This window comes from Hibiscus syriacus, unplaced genomic scaffold, assembly GCF_006381635.1.
Source record: "Hibiscus syriacus cultivar Baekdansim isolate YM2019G1 unplaced genomic scaffold, ASM638163v2 tig00111769_pilon, whole genome shotgun sequence".
In the NCBI taxonomy this organism is placed as follows: domain Eukaryota; kingdom Viridiplantae; phylum Streptophyta; class Magnoliopsida; order Malvales; family Malvaceae; genus Hibiscus; species Hibiscus syriacus.
In genome coordinates this window covers 3,507,771-3,530,073 of record NW_024063172.1, presented here as the reverse complement: position 1 = coordinate 3,530,073, position 22,303 = coordinate 3,507,771, and the positions used below count along the sequence as shown (strand labels likewise).

Sequence of the window (22,303 nt, the reverse complement as noted above, 5' to 3'; positions counted from 1 at the left end):
TTTTGCCTTGTCATTGGCCCCACCTCATTGGCTTTTTCTTAAATTTATTTTTAATTTGTTTCCATGTTATTTCTTCCATCATTATTATTATTGATAATTCGACTTCACTACCTTCTCTTTTACAAATGAAAGCAGGATTGAATCATTTTGGCATGCACCCAAAATTGAACATTTTCGGCAATGGATGCTCTTCTACCATTAATGCATCATAATCATTCTACTTATTTCCTTTTCTTTTATACAAATTTTAGATTCAATAAATATATTTATTTAAATTACATCTGATGTACTTCGATGATCTTGAATTTCAATTTTTAAAATTTAAATCTAAACCTTAAACGAGATAAATACCATTAATACGATTCAGTGATGGATCTAAAAATACATTTTTTGGTAAATACACATTTATTAGCAATATAATTTTTATTCATGAATGAACTCATAAAATTTTAAATTGAACATAAAAAAATACTTAATAAAAAACAGAATTCAAAGGATGCAGCTACATGCGTACATCACTACTAAAACTTTATTTATAAGATATATTTTTCATTGGCAGTACATAAAAATAATAATCCTGTAAGTACGAGATAGGCAAAGCCTAGTGAAGCATGAGACATGTAAATATGGTTTATTAAATTAATTAGAAAATTCAAGCATGAAAAATAAATTAATATGCTCTCTATGCAGCTAAATTTCAAAAGGTTGAAACTTTTTTTATATTTTGTTGGTCAAATTCTATTATATATGATGATGATTAATGTTGAAAATGTGATTCAAATTACCATGTTATCCTCCGGTAGCTAAGCATGCACATACACTACTTATTTCCATTGGCCAATGTCATTTTCGAACTAATGAAAGTTGGAGCGATATGTTGAATATATCTATCATGTATTTTTATACTTTAAATTGCAAAATTAAATTTAAAATTTAAAGATTATATTATTGAATGGAACAACTAAGAACTTCACATATGATTGTAAAATAAAATAATCATAAACTTTTATTTTTTTTAGAAAAAAATGTAAAATAATGATTGGAAATATGGAGCTAAAATGCGTCATATCAATGGTGATGACTTTTGTGTAAGCCAAAATCTAAAGGGGTTTCTTGAAAGGGCCCATACCTCACATCCTTTATGGTTATTTAACAACACCTGAAACCCCCCACATTCACTCTCAGTCTCTTTCTCTTTTTTCCTCGTCTTCTTCTTCAGTTGTCGGTTCTTTCATGTTCTTTGGTCCTTCAGCCTTCTGCAATTCTTAAGTATATTTCATCTCCCAGCTCGGAAAACATTTAAAACTACAGGAACTGTAGTAGGGTATAAGTTCTCTTAAGTATCATAACTTGTAGGAGAAAGAGAGAGAGAAGAGTAGTGGGCAGAGATGAAGGAGAGTGGAGGGAGGAAGCAGGGAGCAGCAGCTCCATGTGCAGCATGCAAGCTTCTAAGAAGAAGGTGTGCACATGACTGTGTTTTTGCTCCTTATTTCCCTGCCGATGAGCCCCACAAGTTTGCTAATGTCCACAAGGTTTTCGGTGCTAGCAATGTCAACAAGATGCTTCAGGTTTATTACTTACTTTCTTCCAACTCCTTGTATTTACTTATTTTACTTATTGGGGTGAGTTTAAGTGGGATCATTTTCTTCTGCTTACAGGAACTGCCGGTGCACCAGCGGGGCGACGCCGTCAGCAGCATGGTCTACGAGGCCAGCGCTAGGATACGCGACCCCGTATACGGCTGCGTCGGAGCTATATCTTCCCTTCAGCAGCAAATAGACACCCTTCAAACCCAATTGGCCTTTGCACAGGCAGAGGTGGTGCACCTTCAAGTGAGGCAGCAGAACGCATCCGTTTCACATAATGGCTTCGGCTCTACAAGCCCAACTAATAGCGGGTCACCTTCGTCCAAGCACGTCGGCTCACAAGCCAAGCAAATTTTCGACATGGATATGATAGTGGACCAGGCTAGCTTGGGTGAGCCCATGTGGTCATGCTAGCTTACTTATCATATAGGCTACATTTTTGTCACCCTATGCTTAATTTCCCCCCAGCTATAATTCCTAAATCCTTTCTATACAACAATTAGAATAGAGAAAATGGGAGGTGGCGCAGCAGCGGTTAGAGTGGCGGCGTCAAGGTTTGAAAAGGGTCTTGCATTAACAATACACTACGTGTATATATATAAATATATATATTTAACTTTATTTTAGATTTATGTAATGAGCAGATGAAAACTTTATATCATATACCTGAATGGCTATCAATATAATACCAGATAGAATTGTTATATAGATGTCAAACACGAATACTTTAAAAATTCGAGAATGAACTCACACCAGAACATCAACAACGCCAAGAACTAAATAATTAGCTGCCTCTTTACTTTCTCATTAAGCCCCCTGCCATTATGTCGACTGAAATATTGTCGTTCCCAACATTCTGTTACAGCCAAAATATTATGTGCCATTGTAGGCAACCAAAATCAAACTAATTCCAAGTACATTTCTGCCAATGTCTCAGTTTCCGAAGGACCATTCTGACCATATATGGTTGCAAAATTCAAAAATATAAATATTGATGGTCAGAAATCAGTATCTAATGAAATTATCTTACGGATCATGCACGGTCGTTTCAGAAAAAGTACGTCTTTTACCGCCTCACTAATGATTCTCGTGTGCATGCCTTCTATATTATTTATCTGCATAACTACCCCGACCTGTCTTTTGCCCATCTTCTATGGAGTCTTGATTGTAACCCGACATGTACTCGTGGCGCTTCTTCCCTTCAATCTGTCTGTCGGGTGGGCTTCCTGCCTTTCTCTTTCGGCTGTTCATCATCAGAGAAGCATCATCCAGCATTTCGCCTTCTTCAGCACCCTCTGTTTCAAATTTCTTCAACGATTGTCCCTTTGTACTGAAATTGTTCCCTTCTCCCATTTCCCGCTGGTCCTTAACATGGTCTTGATTCTCACTCCTACACCAGCTCTGTCGATGCTCTCTCTTGATTTTCTCATCTTCCACGGCTAATTCGACCCCATCCTCCAGCTCTCTCTCAATCAAATCATCTTCGTCCATGACATCCTTTTTCTTCATTGTTTCCCCACGAGACTTCCTTCTTTTCTCAAGTGCGGCCTTCACCTTATCCTTGTCGATTTTAATAGCTTCTTTGGGAGACTGGCCAACTGGCCCTTCTCTAGTGTCCAAGTTTCGGCCAACCACACTGTTAGCCTTACGTGATGGTCCATCATCTCTCCACTCACCTGCTTCAGCATTTTCATTTCTTCCACTGGTTCTTTCCTGATCTTCTCCCCCAGTTCGCTCCAATCCGGACCTTGATTTATCATAAACCTCCTTTGTGTTCTCCTTTTGGGGCAATTGTTCATGATGTTGATTCTCCTTGGTTTCTGTATCCATCTTGTGATCAGTAATAACACTGCCCATCTCTCCACTCCCATCATCATTCCTTTGATTTTGTGAAGTTCTTGATGGCACCCCATGATTATCCGCAGAAGAGTGGTCGGCTCCATACCGTGATGAAACTTGTTTTTCCTCACCCCCAGAAGGATGTTTTGCTGGGGCTCGATGAGATGTGCCACCACCAGCACTTCCTTCTACTTCACTTCCTTGAGATGGGGGTACTCTGTTTTGCTCATAAAGTTCCAGCATTTGGTTACTAACTTCTGCAAGATAACCAATGACTAAGTAGAATATCCGACCAAGGCAAATGAAAAAAAACGCAAAAAGAAAGACAGAACCACAGCAGCATCCATTGCATTTCACAAAGCATGACAATGAACAGACTGTCTACCAAATCATACAGTGGGTCGATTTTAAGAATAGCAACACCAGCTCCATGGGGACATTTAATAACTAATCAATTTTATTGGCCTGATCTTTGTTAGAGTTATGGAGCGGACACAAACCTTCTAATTGGCGTGGGGTGACATCGAACTCTTGCCACCAGACCTTCTCACCATCCGACGGTAGCTTCACTTTGAGGAACTTGGCAGCAAGGAAAATGGCACCTGCTGCAATGTGATGGGGCTTAAATTGCAGGCAGAGCGACGTCCTCAGCCTGCATGCCGCTTTGCAGTGTGTCAAAAGTGAACACTAGGAAGAGAGCATTTTAAACACTTGAAGAAACACCAGTTAAACGTACCCATCATTAACGAAATTCCATGCAACTTGGGCAAGGGCATTCTGTGCAACCTTGAATTTCTTTATAGCCTCAACAAGAGGTTTATATGGGTGATGAACATTGAAGTCAAAACCCAAAGTTGCTAGGACAACCCTCTCCCCAAGTAAAATTAGCTCCTTTTGTTGCTCGTACACTTCCTGCAACATATACCAAAGTTAATGAGCCACTCTTATAACTACAATTGTGCAACAGAACTTGGGAGATGTTTTGCTAAGGGCACAGCTGTTAGAGGAAAACAAGAAGAATCTGAATGAACCAGCCTTATAGCTACAATTGTGCAACAGAAATTGGGAGATGTTTTGCTAAGGACACAGCTGTTGGAGGAAAAAAAGAAGAATCTGAGTAAGAGTTTTGAGTTCAATAGGAACAGGAAGTAAATTCTGAATAAAGGAAACAGGAGACCAAAATGCTGGAAAGTTATATCTCTGCCAGTTAATTTACACACATTGGCAATATATCACAAGAACAGATTGGACAAATTTTGTTGTGAATGGGAAGTTCAGCTAGTTGGGTTTTATAAAAAGAAATATAACTACAGGGGTCAGTCTTATACGCCCGAGGGATAACAAAATGGAGGAAAAGAAAACCAAATAAACAGAAGAGTAAATGGAATAGCAAGTGAGAGCAAATCAGAAAACAATTGCACAAGCCAGGGAGCAACAGACACAACATGGATGACAATTGGCAACTTGAGCATCAGAAAGAGGCACACAAAAAAACTGATGAAAGCACCATAAATTTAAAGAACACCTTCTGTTTGATCCTCTGGGTTGCAGCAGGATCTTTTTTGTGTATTATCTCATAGGAAACAAGAATCACATCCTTCAATGGACGAGGTGTCTCTTCAACCTTCCCAGCAAGGAACATGCACACAGTAGCAATGGTCTGTGAAGCATGGAAATGAAGTTAAGCATGCGATATAAAAATTGTTAAGATTCAATGCTATCTTTCTTAACAAAAATCTATATCAGAATAGGTTAAGTTGACCAAAGAAACTATGTTTACAAGCGCCCATTATAACACTTTTCACAGTTTTCACTCCTGAAGCCTTCCAGTATACCCAACTATCATTATATCATCCAAAATGAATCCTAACTGAATAAAAGTTCACAATGAAATAGACACAAAAGATAAAGCCAGCTTAGATTTCAGAATTTGAATTCGCTTATCAAAGATAGTACAAATGGAGTAAAAAATACTTAGAAATGTAACATTGATGATTTTAATTCTAAATCCTTGGGTTTGTTAAATGCCTATACAGTAGTGATTTTGAAATCCCTAGTTTATTTTTGGATTTGATAAATCCAAGTTTCTATGCTTTTCATCTATATATTGATTTGAATCTTAATTATTTATCCCTAATGTATATACATTTCATTATTATCATTTACACAGAGTTCCCAAACGGTGCACAATGGAGTTTTGACAAGATTCACTAGACAACGAAAATGATAACTCACCCTTCTATCATGCTTCGCATGTGATTGTTGAATGAAGAACCGATGACAGAAGATAATTGCTGTGGCTATTGTTACCTGAGGCCTGTATCAGATAAGAAATTTAGCCAAATTCAATCCATCTGAGAAAAAAATATATGATGAATACACATAATGTCAGAAGTGCAGAATTGTGATCAGACAACAGTATGCCAAAACAACTCCTTTCACCCACAAGATTGTAGAAAGTAAAAGAAACAATCATAATTACATCACATGCTTTCAGGGTTAGAGCAACTGTTGATACACCGGGAAGTCACATAAGAAAAGCAATGACCAACTGACACCCACTGTTTGTTGATGTAAATCATTTTTACAATAATATAATGCGAAAATATGCAAAGAATAAATATTCACATACAATGTGCTGACACATAAATATGCAGTATCTTCTGCTAGTGATAGAGTATGAGTATAAAAAGAAGGCAAAAACCAACAGAATGACAGACTGGAAAACACACAGACATGCAAGAGTGCCAATGTGCAAACAAAGATAATCTCCTGCACCAGTATACTTCAAAATAACTATCTATTAAGATATTTGCACTATAGCTGACAACAGAGATCAAGGATCAGCTCACAAAAAGGGCATTAACAAAACCAGGAAATGCTGCCTAAAAGGATTGGTGATAGCAGCTATGACCACTATTGACGAGGAAATGAAGATACTTTGACATTTCAAAATCATAATGCTAATATTTAGATCAATCTTTCTGTTACAAAATTATGATTAGGTGATTTCAAATTGTATATTCCATGCAGATACTAGCAGTAAAACAGTTAGAGATCTGCAATACATGAAATCTCAACATTTTAACATTGTGATTTAACCATAATAAATAAAAAAATTAACAACTTTATACCTATAATAAAACTTAAGCATACTTTACAGAAAATGAATACAGAGATTGATCACAAGTGGAACAGGCCCACATGCCCACATGCATCCACACAACAGAACAAACACAAAATTATATTAACTTCCATTTCCATTTTAAATGACACTTCACTAAAAAACAGCTACTAATGAAACTAAATATTCAAGTTTAATAGCACAAATCAGGTATTTGCTGCATCCAAAAAGAAAAGTACTGCATCTGAAAATAAACCATGAACTTACACTTTCAGCCTCATGCCCAAATCTTGCAAAAATGTACAGTATGACTTGCGTAAGTATGTCTCTTTCTTTAAGTCTATACCATCCCTTCTAGATGGGGAATTTTCTTCTATTTCTTTTCTTGAAAAATACCAACGTCCTACTTCCTCTTGCTTTTCTGGAGAATTTCTGGAAGGCCCACTATCAGATGTTGAGTGGTGTGAGGAATCTCCAGTTAACATTCCTGCCATTTATATATATCTCTGACGTACACTAATCCGGCAGAAAAAAGACAACTTCTTATAGGACCAACACTTTATTTCTTCATAACCACCAGTTAGTATTGCTCTGATCAGTGACAGAAAAACAATGAGTACGTGAAGAACTGCAAATGCCCTAGACCCTATGTATGATTTGCCTAAAGGAAAAAATCCAACAATTGTTTCATTCCAGTTTAACAGTCAATCAGATGAGACAACTTGTCAACAAGGTAGCGAGAACATCATAACAAAATAAGAAAAATGACAGCTTCTGGGACCAAGAAAATAAAAAGCCTAGGACGTTCAGCATTGCCTAATTACATTCTCCACCTCTTCTTGACGTCTTTGAAAATATCGAAAGAGAGTCCCTAATAGTAAGAGTCCCTGCAACAGGGGATGGGAGTTGTTAGGGAACAGATCCTAGATTCATGTCTTGGTGCACTGTCTTGTAAACTAAATCTCCTATAATAGTTGTAGATAAGGTTAAGGCCAAATTTTGATATCGAAACATACTGAGAAAGATTTTTAGATGATTCCATCTTATTTCTAATGGCATCCCAGCATTCTCAACCAGATGAGGATTTGCAACAGTTTGATAGTACAATGAAGTACACAAGAAACCTAATATTAAGTTCTACCAACAATAAAGAACACATGAAACATCTGGTTATCAGTACATAGAACTATAGAGAAAGTGAAAATATTTTAACATTTAAATAACGATTATCTTATCTTATGCCTACATGTATATCCATCGGTTCAGAAGAAAATCATAAGCGCGTATTTTGGAAAGAGAAGTTGCATAAAAAGTAGCATGTTGAATTCCTATAAAATAGATTAAAAATGTCACACACGGACAAAAAAAATCATAGGATATACGAAAGAGAGAAAATCGACCAAACCACGTAAAAGATTGGATTTTTAATCGCAAAATAAAGGGAAAACCTATAACTGGTCTATAATTTTACTAAAAACATGACATTTATCATTTAACATTCGCAGTAAAGCTTACAAAAGGAAAGAGAGAAAGAAAAGAAAAGCAGTCTCCCCAAACCTAGGTCACGAAGAATAGAAAGAGAACCAAATTCAAGGATATCGATTTTAGAATTCCTAAATTTGGATATCGAATGCTCGGAGCTTAAAATCGTCGAAAATTATATCCGAAACCCTTTTCACTCCCAATAAATTCAAAATCTATCTACTTTTTTCTAGTTTCTCTAATAAGATAATGAGAAGAAAAAAGAAGAGAATTAAATGCAAATAATTAGAGAAAGAAACTGACCTGACGGAGGCTGAGGCCGAAGCAGGTTATTGGCTGCTCTCCTTACAGCTCGCTTCTTCGTTCTTCTTCTTCCTTTTCTTTATATTGTGTTTTTCTGCGTGTGGAAAAATGGCAAAATACGAAGTAAAAATTCGAGGTTTATATTTATAGTGAAACGGCATAATGAATTTACATAATTATCCTCTTCTCCTTTGGAATATAAAGAATGACCCTTCAATTATTGATCTGTTTGAACTTAACCCATCATTAATTATGTAAATGTACAATCCTTATAGGCATGGTAGTCCGTACCATATTTGCTCGTTTATGTCATAAATGGTACCAAATAATTTTAATTTTACTTCAATTAAAATTTCGATATATTCTGACGATTTTGGTTAATATTGGCTTATATTAATACATACAAGATTGCATGAATCAATAGTATACTTCCATATTTAAATTATTTTTTCATTTTTATCATATTTTTATTTTTATAATTATATTTTTCAAAAATAATTTTTATATAATTAAGGTATATATATAATACTTAACTGACCCCCATATGTAATGGGGTAAGAGGGAGGTAGGATAGTAGGCTGCCCCCAACATCAGGTTGAGAGTAGCTTCCGTAGGAGACCTCCGAATTATGAAATGCCCTCCGTGGGACTCAATCCCACGATTCCAAGGTTAATAGCCTTGTGCTCTACCAATTGAGCTGGATGACATTTCTAAATATATAATACTAATAAACTCAAAACAGCATACCAAAAACATTAATATGGGTGATGAAATATTACGAAAAAACATTTATCAAACCTATTTGATTCATCATATAAATATTAAATTTAACTCAATTGATAAGTTTATTTGATTCATCATATAATTATTAAATTTAACTCAATTGATAAATTTATTTAATTCTACGTATAAATACTAAATTTAACTCAATTGATTCGATAATTTGAATCAATTGAGTGACCTATTTGATAGAAAGAGTGTTGTTCTTTCTTCAAGTCCTAAGTTTAATATCCACCTTTTTTCAATAACAAAAAAAAAACATTTTGATAATTATATGTAAAAATAGAAAATAAAAACTGTACTTAATAATGTGAAAATAATTTTACAAGTAATGTTTAGATGATGTCACATATCATATTTATTTTTTTAGATTTTTAAAATTTAAAAGTACATTTTTCATAATCTTAAGAAACACCACTGAATTTTTTTTCCAGTGGACAATGTATCAAATAATAGCTCATATATATATACATATATTATCGCCAAGTTATGATTTTGTTGTATAATGGTAAAGAAGAGATGAGATCCAAAGAGAAAAGGGATGTCATGCAAAAAAGGTGTCACCATTCTGGTTTTAACACGCACGGAATTCTGTCAAAATGCTAACAATGAAGTTTTATACAGAAGATTGAAGCAAGAAATTAAGGGAAAACCATGGCTTCGTCACCTGCAGTAACTTCCAGAGGCTTACCGGGTAACCAGCCAACCGGGTTTGAATAAGACGTCTTGCTTAAAATCACGACCAGTTACGGAAGTTGACCCGCCTTGACGACGGAAACACTGCAGATGAAAGAAGATGGCAGTTTTCAAACATACAGTAACTGAATGCAGACGTAGATACAAAAGGAAATGGTAGTTTTTAACAACTTCATATTGAAAAAGATCCCTATTTCTGATCCAAACTATTGGAAAGATGAAGAAACTATATATAATGGTGAGTCATCACCAACCTTGTAACAGACAACTGTATCATCTGGATACATGGCAAAAAGCTTTGTTCCAAGGCGGGTATGACAAGAATCACAAAGGCTCTCGTCATTAATCAGCACAAGCCGTGACCTCTCTTCCAATCTCGCAAGTCTTGCGTCTATGTCTACGGCACAGGAGATGATGCACAATCTCGCAAAAAGAAAGCTCATGATTAAGCTTAAATTATAAGCAGCAGGAGAAATCCAAAAGTTATCTTACTTGTCCTTGACGGTGATGATGTAGTCGAGCCCTCAACATTCTCAATATTGTATCCGATGCAAGCTCGAGAGGCATGTCAAGAGAGAGTGTCTGCAAAATCAACACCCAGATTACACAAATAAAAATAAGGGACTGTACTACTATCTATTATACTAGCCACATAATAATATAAGAGCATGTTTGCACATATGCCAGCAAAGCTGAAGTTCCAGGTTCCTGACATATAGGAGAAGCGAGGGGCTTACCTATAATACTTGCAGGGGATCTAGTGACTCTCCACGATTGTGGAGAAGACGAACAGCAGCCTTAAACATAGGCTCTTTACCATCTCGAGGATCCAAATACTTATCCAGTAGCCTGATATTATCATGTCACAAACAGATTAAATAAATAAAAAAGACCGCAAGCACAAGTAGAGAAAGGAAAAAGAAAAATTATGGGGAGAAAGGAAGAACAAAAATAAAAACTGCATATAAGCATCTGGTCGGCCAATCTCAGCACAATACTGTTCTGCATCTTCGCTATCCTCCAGTTTCCTGACAAGCCACTAAATGTTAATAATAGGAACACAATTCATTTTCTTTTCATCTGCTATCTTCATGAATAAATTTTATGTCATACTGCCTAATGCACCAAGCATCCTAATTAATAATCCGGAAATCATTTGAATCATACAGCGCTAAGATTTGGAGCACCAATGACTCTTGTCCCAATTTTCTGTATAGAATAGCCTAATAATCAAACCAAAATATTAAATTAGCAAATGTTAAATGCAACAACTACTCATATACGCATCTAAAACACAATTCATAAAAGAATAAACAGCCAATCTAGGATTTGTAGTTGAGTGTAGCATTAAAATTTCATCTCAATAGTCAACTGAACAGCACAATATACAAAGCTCTAACAGACCTTTTCTAACCATAACTCTGAGTTCTCTATCAAATCAAGGACCTCTCCTGGATCATACAAATCTGAAGTCTGTAAACATATCTGCAACCGGTCCCACACAGGACTTTCAAAGATTGAATCTCTTTGAGTATCAATATTTTTCAAATGCTCTTGCCTTCCAGAATAAGGGCCTTGTGAGCTGCTTTCTGAACTAAAGGTTTCAATAGCTGACTTGGCAAGTGAAACAGCATAGAGAGTATGGAACCGAGTGTCATCAGAGTCTTGTTCTTCAATTAACCACTGGAGATAGCTGCACAGACAAGGAAGCTTAAACCAAAATCGATGCAGTGAAGATGACATCTAATGCTAAAAAGAAAGAGAACTTGTATAAGAAAAACTTAAAGGCTCATACGAAACAAGGTGAATACTATGACAAACAAATTAATTATGTTCCAAGTGCGAGTGTAGGATAAAAAGGTAAAGGATAATAAAGCTACAAATACTCCAATACAAGCTGAGTTGCCAAAGAATAAGCCTGTGTATAATGTTGTCTATAATGGTGAGTGTAGAGCCTAGAAGCCAAAACTGCAGAAATAATTATAATCCATAAAATAAAATAGAAACATACCATTGGAGAATCTCAACCTTTTTTGGATCAATTGCCGCAATCACTTCATCTGCAGCAAGATACTAATTAACAAATTGTACAACATCCAGAAATAAAATTTACAATTAAAATCGCCCATGCATAATCCTATACAAACTCACTCAGAAATGTGATCCACCTTGAGAAAGCTGACTCTCCCTTTTACCTGATGTCAAAACTCGTACAGCAAGTACTGGAGTCTGCTGCAATCAATGTGTTCAAGGTCAATTAATACAAGTTCAAGTCAACACCTTCAATTTGAAAATAATATAAAAAGAATCTTTTGTAAGAAATAAGTAGATACCCATGCAAGATGCTGCAGAACCAAATCCTGGTCAGATGAATCCTCAAGAATATTTGCTGCCTCCATTGCAGCGGCCTCCCTACCGGATGTTACACATGCATTGCCATCATGTATGCCATTTCCCGAAGCAGGATCTTTCCAGAGACCAGAAGAATAATTTCTTGCCAAGATGCGCCAAATGGAAAGAGCCTTTGAGCTCATCCCTCTACTAGTATATAGGAAGGCAAGTGCCCGCAAATGCCCAGAGCCATCTAATAAAGTTTCTAATTCCTCCTGCACTGCCCATGCAAGTTGTACAGTCATCCTTCAAGTAAGCTCCTAACAACGGTCTCTGTTTTCCAATGCATTGGAATACTAAGACTCCACATTTTATCAACATTCTTTGATCATAAGTTATTTACTTTAGGCCTATAACTATAATTTGAACTTTACTAGACCTAACCAAGAAAATATTTATTCAACCTGAATGACCTGGCTGGAATGGTACCATCTCCCACACCAATCATTACTCCCACTCGGCACATGAATCGGTAGGGGTGTTCAAAATTCGGTTTTAATCGAATTAACCTACCGAATCGAATTAGTTTGGTTAATTCGGTCGGGGAACGGTTAAGGATTTTTTTGGAATTCGGTTAACGGTTAATTCGGTTCGAAATCGGTTAATTAACCGAATTAACCTTTAAATATAATTATATTAAGAGGCTCAATCCATTTAAAACCCAAATCAATATTAATTAATTAAAATAATATCAAAATAAATGCAAAATGTTTGAATCAAATTAATTAGATATTATTTAAATTAATTGTAAATTGTTTTTTTTTAATTAAAAAAATATTAAATTCTAAAATTCTAAAAAATTTCGGTTAATTTGAAAATTAACCGAAATTTATTCGGTTCGGTTAATATTTTCGAAAAAAATTCGGTTCGGTTAACGGTTAAAGAAAAAAAAAGTTCGGTTAAATCGAAAATGGTGGTTCGGCCACCGAATTAACCGAATGAACACCCCTATGAATCGGTACTAAATTCATGTTAAAAAGAAAATACTTTCTTTTAGTTTCATTTGTTTAGAATAAAAATATGTTAAACTGATAAAAGATAAAAGGGCAAAAACATTTTCAGCTTAAGAGCAGGTTCTCCGTTTATTTGAGCAAAAGCTCCATTTTTTTCTTTTAACAAGGAGACTTTTCTTGTAACATTAAAATTCTAACCTTACAGCCCAAGCTATACACAACAACCTCTTTTTACTTATATATTAAAATATCACTAACAAAATCCTTAGTCATGTATTTGATTTTTTTTTCTTCAGCCAATCATACTCTATGATACCAAGTGTTGAGAACTTAAAATACTACACAAATTATTTACTTAAGAATTTCTGACCTCCAAGATTATCTTCTTTCAACATGAAACTATCAGTCCTTAAAACCAAATCATTCTTTAACATTCATACATGCATAATCGGAGGCATTGTAAAACTCAATCCAACAAAATACACAATTTAATGCAGCAAGGATGTGAACCTAACATAAATGCATGATTACCAAATGAGATAAGCCAAAAAATAAAAGCACATACCACGATACAACAATTCTCAGAAGAAGCCAGCTTCTCCATATCATCAACATAATTCAGAGCTCTATATAAGTACATTAAAAGTGTATCAACCCCCTCCTTCACTGGCAAAGTTAAATCTTTCTGACGAGACACCTCTAAATACCTGTAGCAGTGAAGTCCAGATTCAAACAATGTTAAGGATATTTCCAGCTACAAGCCATCCATACATGAGAATACTAAAAGAGAACAAAATTATTAAATTTCAACCAAAATTGGAACACAAGTGATTTCATAACCCCCCATCACTTGATCTTGGTAGGGAGAGAAACACACACACACACACAGGCCTCAAAAAGAAGAGAAAAAGAAAAAAAAAAGAAAAGAAACACAAAAGCAGAGCACCTGATAATGTTCTTAATTGCAGACTCCAGCAATTCAGCTCCGTTTGGTGGATTTGATAGAAAATGTTCATCAACTACAGTTTCTACACCTGCTTTTCTGAGGAAAATGGCCATTTGAATAGCCAACAATCCATCATCCACAACATCTTCGAGGGGTACGGGAGGAGGATGTAAACCCCAATACCGATTTCGAGGAACCTGAAAAGTTCAGTTCAACTGCTGTGACAATAAACCTTCGCAAACATGCAAAAGGAGTTTCCGCATGTTTCATGTAAGCAAATGTCAATCAGAAACTCAAATCAAAACCCAAACATACAACACTTCTTTTTCTTCCTTGTTGACACTGACCAAGCTTTATAAGTATTTTCACACATGAAATTTGAATAAATACTTAGTATAGGACAGTGCATTGCTCATATATAGATTAACATGCTTAGCTCATCTTAGTAGTATTTGTTAACTCTGTCCATTTTTTTCTGATAAGTATTTCATCGAATATCTATGTTTCATCTGATATGACATGTATCTAACATTACACCTTAAATCGTTTATGGTCCCGATAGTCTCTTGGTCGGGTCTTCTCTCAATGGACCCTTATTCAAGTCAACACTTCCACATAATTAAAAGTTAGATTAGAATTTCTCATGCATCACCGACTGAAAAGTTACGCTAGAAATAAGAAGAGATAAACGAAAAATAAATTCGAGATCGAAAATGAATTTAGAATGAAATTGAAGATTATGTTGCAAGTTTTAAAAGTTGGGACCTAAGTACAAGCGTTTGAAAAGTTCAGTGACCATATTGCAAACACACTAACAACAGTGTAACGGCGTCAAACGGCTAGTTACTTCGGGGACCATATTGTAAACGGATTAAGTGTTAGAGGACTGTATTGTAAGTTTTAAAAGTTAGAGACATAAATGAAAACTTTAGAAAAGTTCAGTGACCATTACTATACTTTACCCATATTTTTACTGAAAATGAGATAAACAAGAGTCTCAAGCAGTAGTGCTGTGGCTACTATCGACAAAGAAAGTCAGAGAAATCGATGGAGGAGTGTAGAATAAATGGGTTCCGAAAGAGAGCTTCCATGTCAGTTTAGCCATTCTGTCAGTCACCGTATTACATTCCCTCGAACGTGAACCAGTCAAACCATCCACTCCCTCTTGAACAAACCGTCGATATGCCGAGTCAGTGAAGTTCCAGTGCACATCCTCGAATCGTTGAAGGCCTGGACAGCTTCCTTGCTATCCAATTCCACCATAACAGATTGAAAACCCACAACCCATGCTAAAAATAAACCTTCAAAGATGTCCCACATCTTTGCATCGAGCGTCGAACACCACCCAATGAGCTTGGCAAAACCCGAGATCCAGGCCCCTTCATGATCACGCAAGACGCCCCCCCAGGTTGCCAAACTAAAAGGATTACGGTAGACACCGTCAGTGTTCACCTTAATCCAATCACGAGCTGGAGGGTGCCATACCTCATTTCGATTCAAATGAGAAGAACCACCCTGAATCAAATCGCACACCGGTATAGAATACACAATTATGCGAAATTTACTGTTAAACTATCGTATTCATTCAACTTATGTAATTTTCATGGCTCTCTACACTTGACATTAGACATTAACAATAAAGATCAGTATATTAAAATTAAAATTTTATATGATATCTAATACTTAGGTCTATAAATATAATTTTCAGAGAAAATATTATAATTCATATTCTTTCTTTTTATTATCATGTTTGTTCTTCTTATCTTCGTTTTTTTTGTTTTACAACATAAATTAAATATATTTGTTTTATTTATTCAAAACTAGCATTTCCCCAATAAAATTACCGAAACAACTAATAATATTTCTCCCAACAACAATGAAAATATAAACATATTCAAATTATTTGATCCTTTTTATTTAACTTTGTATTCAATTCAAAGACATAAAAATAATATGATGTATACATATTTATGTGAGAAAAAAACTTATAATAGACATAAAAACAGAAAGGAGATCTAAAGAAGCCAAGAAAAATATTTCCCTAGCCAACAAGCAAATTCAATATTCAAAAGGAAAAAGGAGCATGACTATTTCCAGTCTGGTCTGGTCTGGTCTGGTCTGCAACGATGTGCTGGTCATGCCAGCTTTGCCCTCTTGCCTTTTGCATCCCTTGACTGCAAGAAAGTTTCCAAATTTATAGTCAGGGGGTAACTAATGTGAGAAGCTGCAAATACAAGGGTTTATTGCATACCTGTGTAGCGGCGGATTGCTTTGAATCAAGAAACTGACTGTAGATTCCATAGAGTCTCTGTTTTTCGGCTTCTGAAACCAATGGTCTTGCCTTCGAAGCAATAGACTTTATAACGCCATCAGTTATGACCGCCATTTTACCAGGCTCGTTGCTGTTCGCACTGCTCAAATGTTTGTGAACTGCAGCAAGCTGTGCATCTGAGAGAAGAGCTTGGAGATCAGCTCCACTAAATCCTTCAGTCATGTACGCTATGGCGTCTAAATCAACATCACTGGCCAATGGCAGCTGCATTGTTTGTGCAAAAACAAAGTATTACAAAGGAAAGAAACTAAAGCATTCAAAGAAAGTTAAATTTCTAGTTCCATACGTAGCAAAACATTTAAAATTGAGTATATCCAAGTCAGACATCAATATCGGGCACTCAACCCTTAATCGAAGTAACAAAACTGCTACATACGATTAACGGAGTCATGTAATTCCAGGAAGCATGACTTGCAGAAGAATTTATATTTCAGTTTCTATGACGAAACAAAAATAAAAGAAAATATGGAAAACGTGACATAGAACATTAAATGGTGATTAGTAAGTATCACTAACCTTTCTTGAAAGAACTGTCAGAATATCCAACCTTTCACGCGGAGACGGAAAATCACAGGTTGAGATACTTCTGAATCAGAAGACTGGATGATGCTATCAAGATCATCAAATATGACAACTGAAGGAGCATGATCTAGAGCTTCAGATATGGAACTTGAAAGTGTTTGACGAATGGTTGGAGGTTTCTCCAAAGAAAGTTTAGAGCAGTTTATAAAGATTCTGCAAGTACAGACAAATATCAAAAGCAGGTGTTACCCTCCAAAACCACCAATAAGAACTAGAAAACCATAACAGGATGGAGTTTTTTTTCCAGCCAGGGTCGTTCATGCTTAGAGCATTTCCAAATATCAACATTGAGAAGGATGCATATGCATTTTCAAATAATTTCTTACACGTGCTAACAGGTCTTCGTGTTCTTCAAGGGACTTTGCAACAGCTCTTACCAATAGTGTCTTCCCAGAACCCTAATAGGAAATAATATACCAATTTTTATTTAAGTAGGAATTATCAAAATTTATATGTCAAATAAATACAATAAAGCCCTCTTAAGAAAACGACAGAAGCAGGTTTTAAGATAACACAATTTCAAAGAGTCATCCCAAAAGAAATTATGCACCAAACTCTTGATCACAAAACATAAAGAGCCAACAAGGTTCATTTAAGATTTTCAAAGCTAAAGTCAACATAAAGTGATATCTACTTGAAACACCACAAAGTTCTCTACAATATATACCTAAGAATTTCACTTTTGTTATGGAAAAAATTTGCAATAAGTTTAGAGAAAAGCATGTTTTCCCCTGATACTTTATCAAAACCGATTGCAAAAGAAGCAAAAAAATATAGAAACTCACCGCAGGTCCATATATTAGAACATGTCCGGGGAAAGAAAGATTATAAGTACTAAACCAAATTCCAGAAGAAGGAGCTAGCAACACCATCAACCCTGCATGTAGTATTTGTCAGGTGAACATATCCAGATAAAACTAATTGTAACAATACTTGTTAGAAAATTCAAAGAGAAAAATGCCTCCTATTGATTACATCAAAAGCAGTTGCACCCATCCAGCTTAATGAAGATGCATTCGTGCTAAACCCCTTGACAGATGTTTTGTCTTTAACAGAACACAAGGACACAGGGTTGCCCAAATTTAGCTTTCCAAACAACTCTATACCTCTCTGAACATCAACCCTCTTGTTTCTATCATCAAGTTCAAGTTCATATGCATTAACTTGTCCACTGAGCAGTGTTTCCTCCGAGATAGTCAGTATGTATGAAATTTCCAAAGGCAACTTTGTCTTATTTCTCTTCTCTTTAAAACCATTTGATGAGACAAATCCAGTTCCATAATCATTTATGGTAACCTCAAAGTGAAGCAAACTTTCATTCCCCAAAACCAATGTATTAACTTCCGTCCCTGCATTTGAAGTTATAGCATCAACTTGAGCAAGAAACCATGCCTGAAGAAGACATTCTAAGCCCTTCTTATTATCATCTTGATGATTGCAGTCTTCAGCGTCTTGGCAAGGAAACTCACAAGAAAGTGCAGCAACGACATTCTCATGGTTTGACCAATTTACTACTTCCAAAGAGGTTCCTGAACCAGATATTGGAAGTGAGTTTTGTGTCCTATGAGTTCTATGATCATCAAGCATTTCAGGTCCATTCCCAAGAGCCTTATCATTTGCAACCATCTTGAAGTGGCATGGAGAAAGTGAAATTACAGGAATTTCCTTCTCCAAAGCAGCATTATACCCCTTTAAATAAACCACTGCATGCATGGGAACCTTCTTTCAAATATCTTTTACATAAAATAAAGTGAGAATAGTAATGCCAGTTTTTTCTCCTCTCCTTTAAAAACTAGCAAAACCAGACATTGAAATAGTAAAGCAGTGGGAAGAAACACATCGAACAGAAGGTGAGTTCCTTAAGGTGGAAAAAGATGCACACATCAAAGTATTTAGCAACAACAATTTTTCATCTACAATTTCCATCTAGTAAAAGAAATCTAGATGCTTTCACTCAATCAAAAGAAGTGTACGCCATAAAATCAATAAATAAGTTTCTTTCCCTTAACACTATAATGGAGCAAAGAACGAAGTTTGAGTCTAAACAATAAAGTAGGCCTGGAAGAGATGATGCATGCATAGAAACAACCTGGGAGACAATTCAAAGTTTTTCAGGATTGATAAATAAACATGTTTAATCTGAATTCTTCTATTCAGAAAAGCATCTTAACAACTTGTTTAATGATATAAAGAACAAAAAAAAAAGCTTTCCAAGTGAGGTAAATAGGGTAAATAAGTAACTGGTTCCTGAAAATAATTCACATACATGAATGTAGTCCTGTTCTCAAATAAAGTCGGAGAGATCGTGTAACCATTATATGTCCTTTAGCGACTGAATCTGAAATTAGAAGGCGGACAATCACTTCACGGAATTCTCATTTATCAGTTGAAATTCCACCATTTACTTCCTTCGAAGCAACATTTCCTTTCATTCTAGAGGCATCATTTTCCAGATTCTTAGTGCTATCTTTAGATGATAACCTTGGCACCATGACAACCAACTGAAGAGGTGCCAATGAAAATCTTTTAGTTGTTTCTGGGTGAATAAAGGAAACAGAAGTAAGTGCTACCCCTAGCTCAACAACTTTGACATTACTTTTATGGAACAATCTTCTGTCTGAATCTTGTAAGCGAAGCAGTGCTTTTGCACCATGAGATCCTCCAGCAGATGATTCTATGTTCTTTAAGCTTTTCTTACGACTCTTTGGAGCAACAGCAACTTCAGTTCCAGGAAAAAGTTGAACTGGTAAAGAATAACAGAAGTTGAGAAAATTCCAACAAACCAAGATTAAAGTTGTAGTTGATCTGATTCAACAGCTATATGACAAATAATTTGTAAATAGTGGCAAGACATGATTCAGCAAATAAAATTGCTGAATTATTTCCACACTGAAATTATGCACTATGTTCGCAACTTATAAATGAACATGCATATAAAATTGGTTCTAAAATGAACTGATGTTTACACAAACATCTGGAAAACTAAGTATAATTTTCCACTAAAATCGAGGAAGTTGCAACAATATCATCTTACCCACCGCTTTCTTGGGAAAAGTTGACATGACAAGGAAGGTTATGATTATTCGGCCATGTAACCACAGAGGAAATTGCATCCCCTCGTAGACAACCCTGACCTGTATCGATTGAAATTCATTGCATAACATATGTAAGATCCATTTGAAGTTGACTGAAATTTATTAATATTACCTGCTTTAATATTGCATCTTCAGCGTGCTCAGAGTTGAGCTCTAAAATTTCCCAATCATCCTCGGTATGAGGTTCAATTGTGACTAATGTAGCCTTTGCCAAATTAGACGCAACTCGGACTTGAACTGTGGTGCGGTTCCGCAACGATATACATTCAGCAAACTGTTGAGAAACCTTCATAGCCAAATAAAAAATATATTTACGGAATTAGAGGAAAGTAGGAAAAATCCAACTCAAATCGAAGTCTAAACACTAAACAATAATGCTACATTTGAAAACGAGAAACTGAGAAAGCTGACTTGGATATAAATTAGTTGAGATGTAAAGTTACAAAACATTTAGTTGAATTTCACAAATATCTAGAATTATTTCAAAATAATCATCAAAATTATATTTACATATCTTTGATTATCCAATCTACATTAATTTTATAATTTTTTTTATAAAACATCTGAATTCTCAAATATGACTTATAAAGGATTAGTTGAAGAAAGTTAGCTTACCTCAATAGCGGTAGAAGAAGAAGTAGCGCCGGACCAAGCGACGGTCCATGGATCGTGGGAGGAGAAGCTCGAGAGCCAGAAGGGGAGGGAGGGGAGAAGCGCACGTGGATTGAAGAGTTTGGATGAGTAAAAGGGGAAGAGATACGAAACAGTCTTCTATTCCAGCCACGTGTCTCACCTCAAACTTCATGGCAAGGCAAAGGTAAGGTCCGGGAGAAAGGAGGTTGAAAGGAAGGGTAAATTGGCAGAAGAAGAAGATGTTATTATTGGGTTGGACTCGGTATCACTGGCCTAACTGATAATTCCATCTTTCTCTTTCTCGACGATTTGGACTTTCTAGGACGACAACTTTTGCTTACCTTTTTTTTAATGTCTAATAATATTTGATTAAATAATGGTTTTAAAAAAATCGAATCAAATGTAGCACCACTACGTTACAACTATCTCTGCATCAACTTTATAAAATAATCAGTATTACAATATCTGGGAGGAAAGCAACTCGTGCCTGTAAATTATATACAAATAATTAATTTATGGTAAGTTTCTATGTGTATTTTGTTGTCCTGTGTGGAGCCTCTAAGTAGGTCTAATGTAATTTCGAGTGTCGTCTAAATATTAAGTAGATGAATTCTATTAATAATAAACTGATTTAGTAGAATAAAACATTAAATTTTTAGTAAGATCAAAAATTTAAGTCTTTATATTTTTAATAGAGTAAATTAAATTAGATGGTCTATCTCTTACTATATTTAATCTATATTAATTAATTAATTGATTAGATATTAGTAGCTAATAAAAAAAGTAGTCAATTATGTTTCAATTCATTTGCGCATAATGTCTCATCTTAGATGGGTAAAAGACGTTAATCTTATATATTTTAAAAAAAGGAGAAATCTTGAGAAAGGTAATGGCTCATTCTATCCCATTTAATTTGGTGACGCTTTCGACATGAACCATTACTACAATTGCTCACCCTGATTATCCCACCCACTAAGTTGTTTAATGTGAAATCAAACAGTCAAATCATGGGATTAAGATCGAAACTAATCTTAACATGTAGGTATGTTGGTAATGCTAAAACCACTATCCCACAATGAGTGGGAAATACCATATATTTGTGTATTTATAGTGTTCATTCTTCGTTCATTTGTTGAGTGATAGAAAATAAAGGGTAAACTTGTGTGTCACTGTTGTTTGTCTACCTTGTGACAATATGTGTCTTTGACATGTTTGTGTGAATATTAATTTAAAAAAAATCGTAAGGATATTTCTCAAGCATAAAAAATTGTGAAAGAATTTCATTCTAATATTTATATGTTAATTAGCTTCTGTTCTGATTTCTAAAAATTAAAATTTAAACAGTCAGTTTCTGAATTTTAATTTGTGAACGTTTGAGTGTATCTGGATGGTTTTCAGCTTTGTTCAAAGTGAATAATGAGTTGTTTATTATGTTAGTTACACGTGTAATTTCAAGAGTTACAAGAGTAATTACAAGAGTTACAAAGAGTTGAAAATTAAGTCGCAAATCTGGATGGGTTAGAGCCAGGTTCAATTTTTTATTTTAGCAGTTTCAAACATG

The 22,303-nt window shown here is 35.3% G+C and overlaps 2 protein-coding genes and 2 pseudogenes across 2 annotated transcripts; 1 reads left to right on the top strand and 3 right to left on the bottom strand.

Moving 5' to 3' along the window:
* The first annotated feature begins 1,194 nt into the window (after positions 1 to 1,194).
* LOC120169563 (LOB domain-containing protein 4-like) lies at positions 1,195 to 2,165 on the top strand. Its single transcript, XM_039177681.1, has 2 exons — positions 1,195 to 1,568; positions 1,659 to 2,165. Exons 1-2 carry the CDS (start codon positions 1,389 to 1,391, stop codon positions 1,998 to 2,000), a joined length of 522 nt encoding a protein of 173 aa, XP_039033612.1. The 5' UTR covers positions 1,195 to 1,388; the 3' UTR covers positions 2,001 to 2,165.
* Positions 2,166 to 2,359: 194 nt separating this feature from the next.
* Positions 2,360 to 8,428, bottom strand: LOC120170018 (cyclin-T1-4-like). The gene is made up of 7 exons (XM_039178083.1): positions 8,335 to 8,428; positions 6,817 to 7,140; positions 5,661 to 5,742; positions 4,951 to 5,085; positions 4,162 to 4,337; positions 3,926 to 4,077; positions 2,360 to 3,682 (listed from the first exon to the last, which is right to left on the bottom strand). The coding sequence occupies exons 2-7, from the start codon at positions 7,041 to 7,043 to the stop codon at positions 2,694 to 2,696; spliced, it is 1,761 nt and encodes a 586-aa protein (XP_039034014.1). The 5' UTR covers positions 7,044 to 7,140; positions 8,335 to 8,428; the 3' UTR covers positions 2,360 to 2,693.
* Positions 8,429 to 9,800: 1,372 nt separating this feature from the next.
* Positions 9,801 to 15,724, bottom strand: LOC120169903 (annotated as a pseudogene).
* Positions 15,725 to 16,127: 403 nt separating this feature from the next.
* On the bottom strand, positions 16,128 to 21,009 carry LOC120169902 (annotated as a pseudogene).
* Positions 21,010 to 22,303: the final 1,294 nt, after the last annotated feature.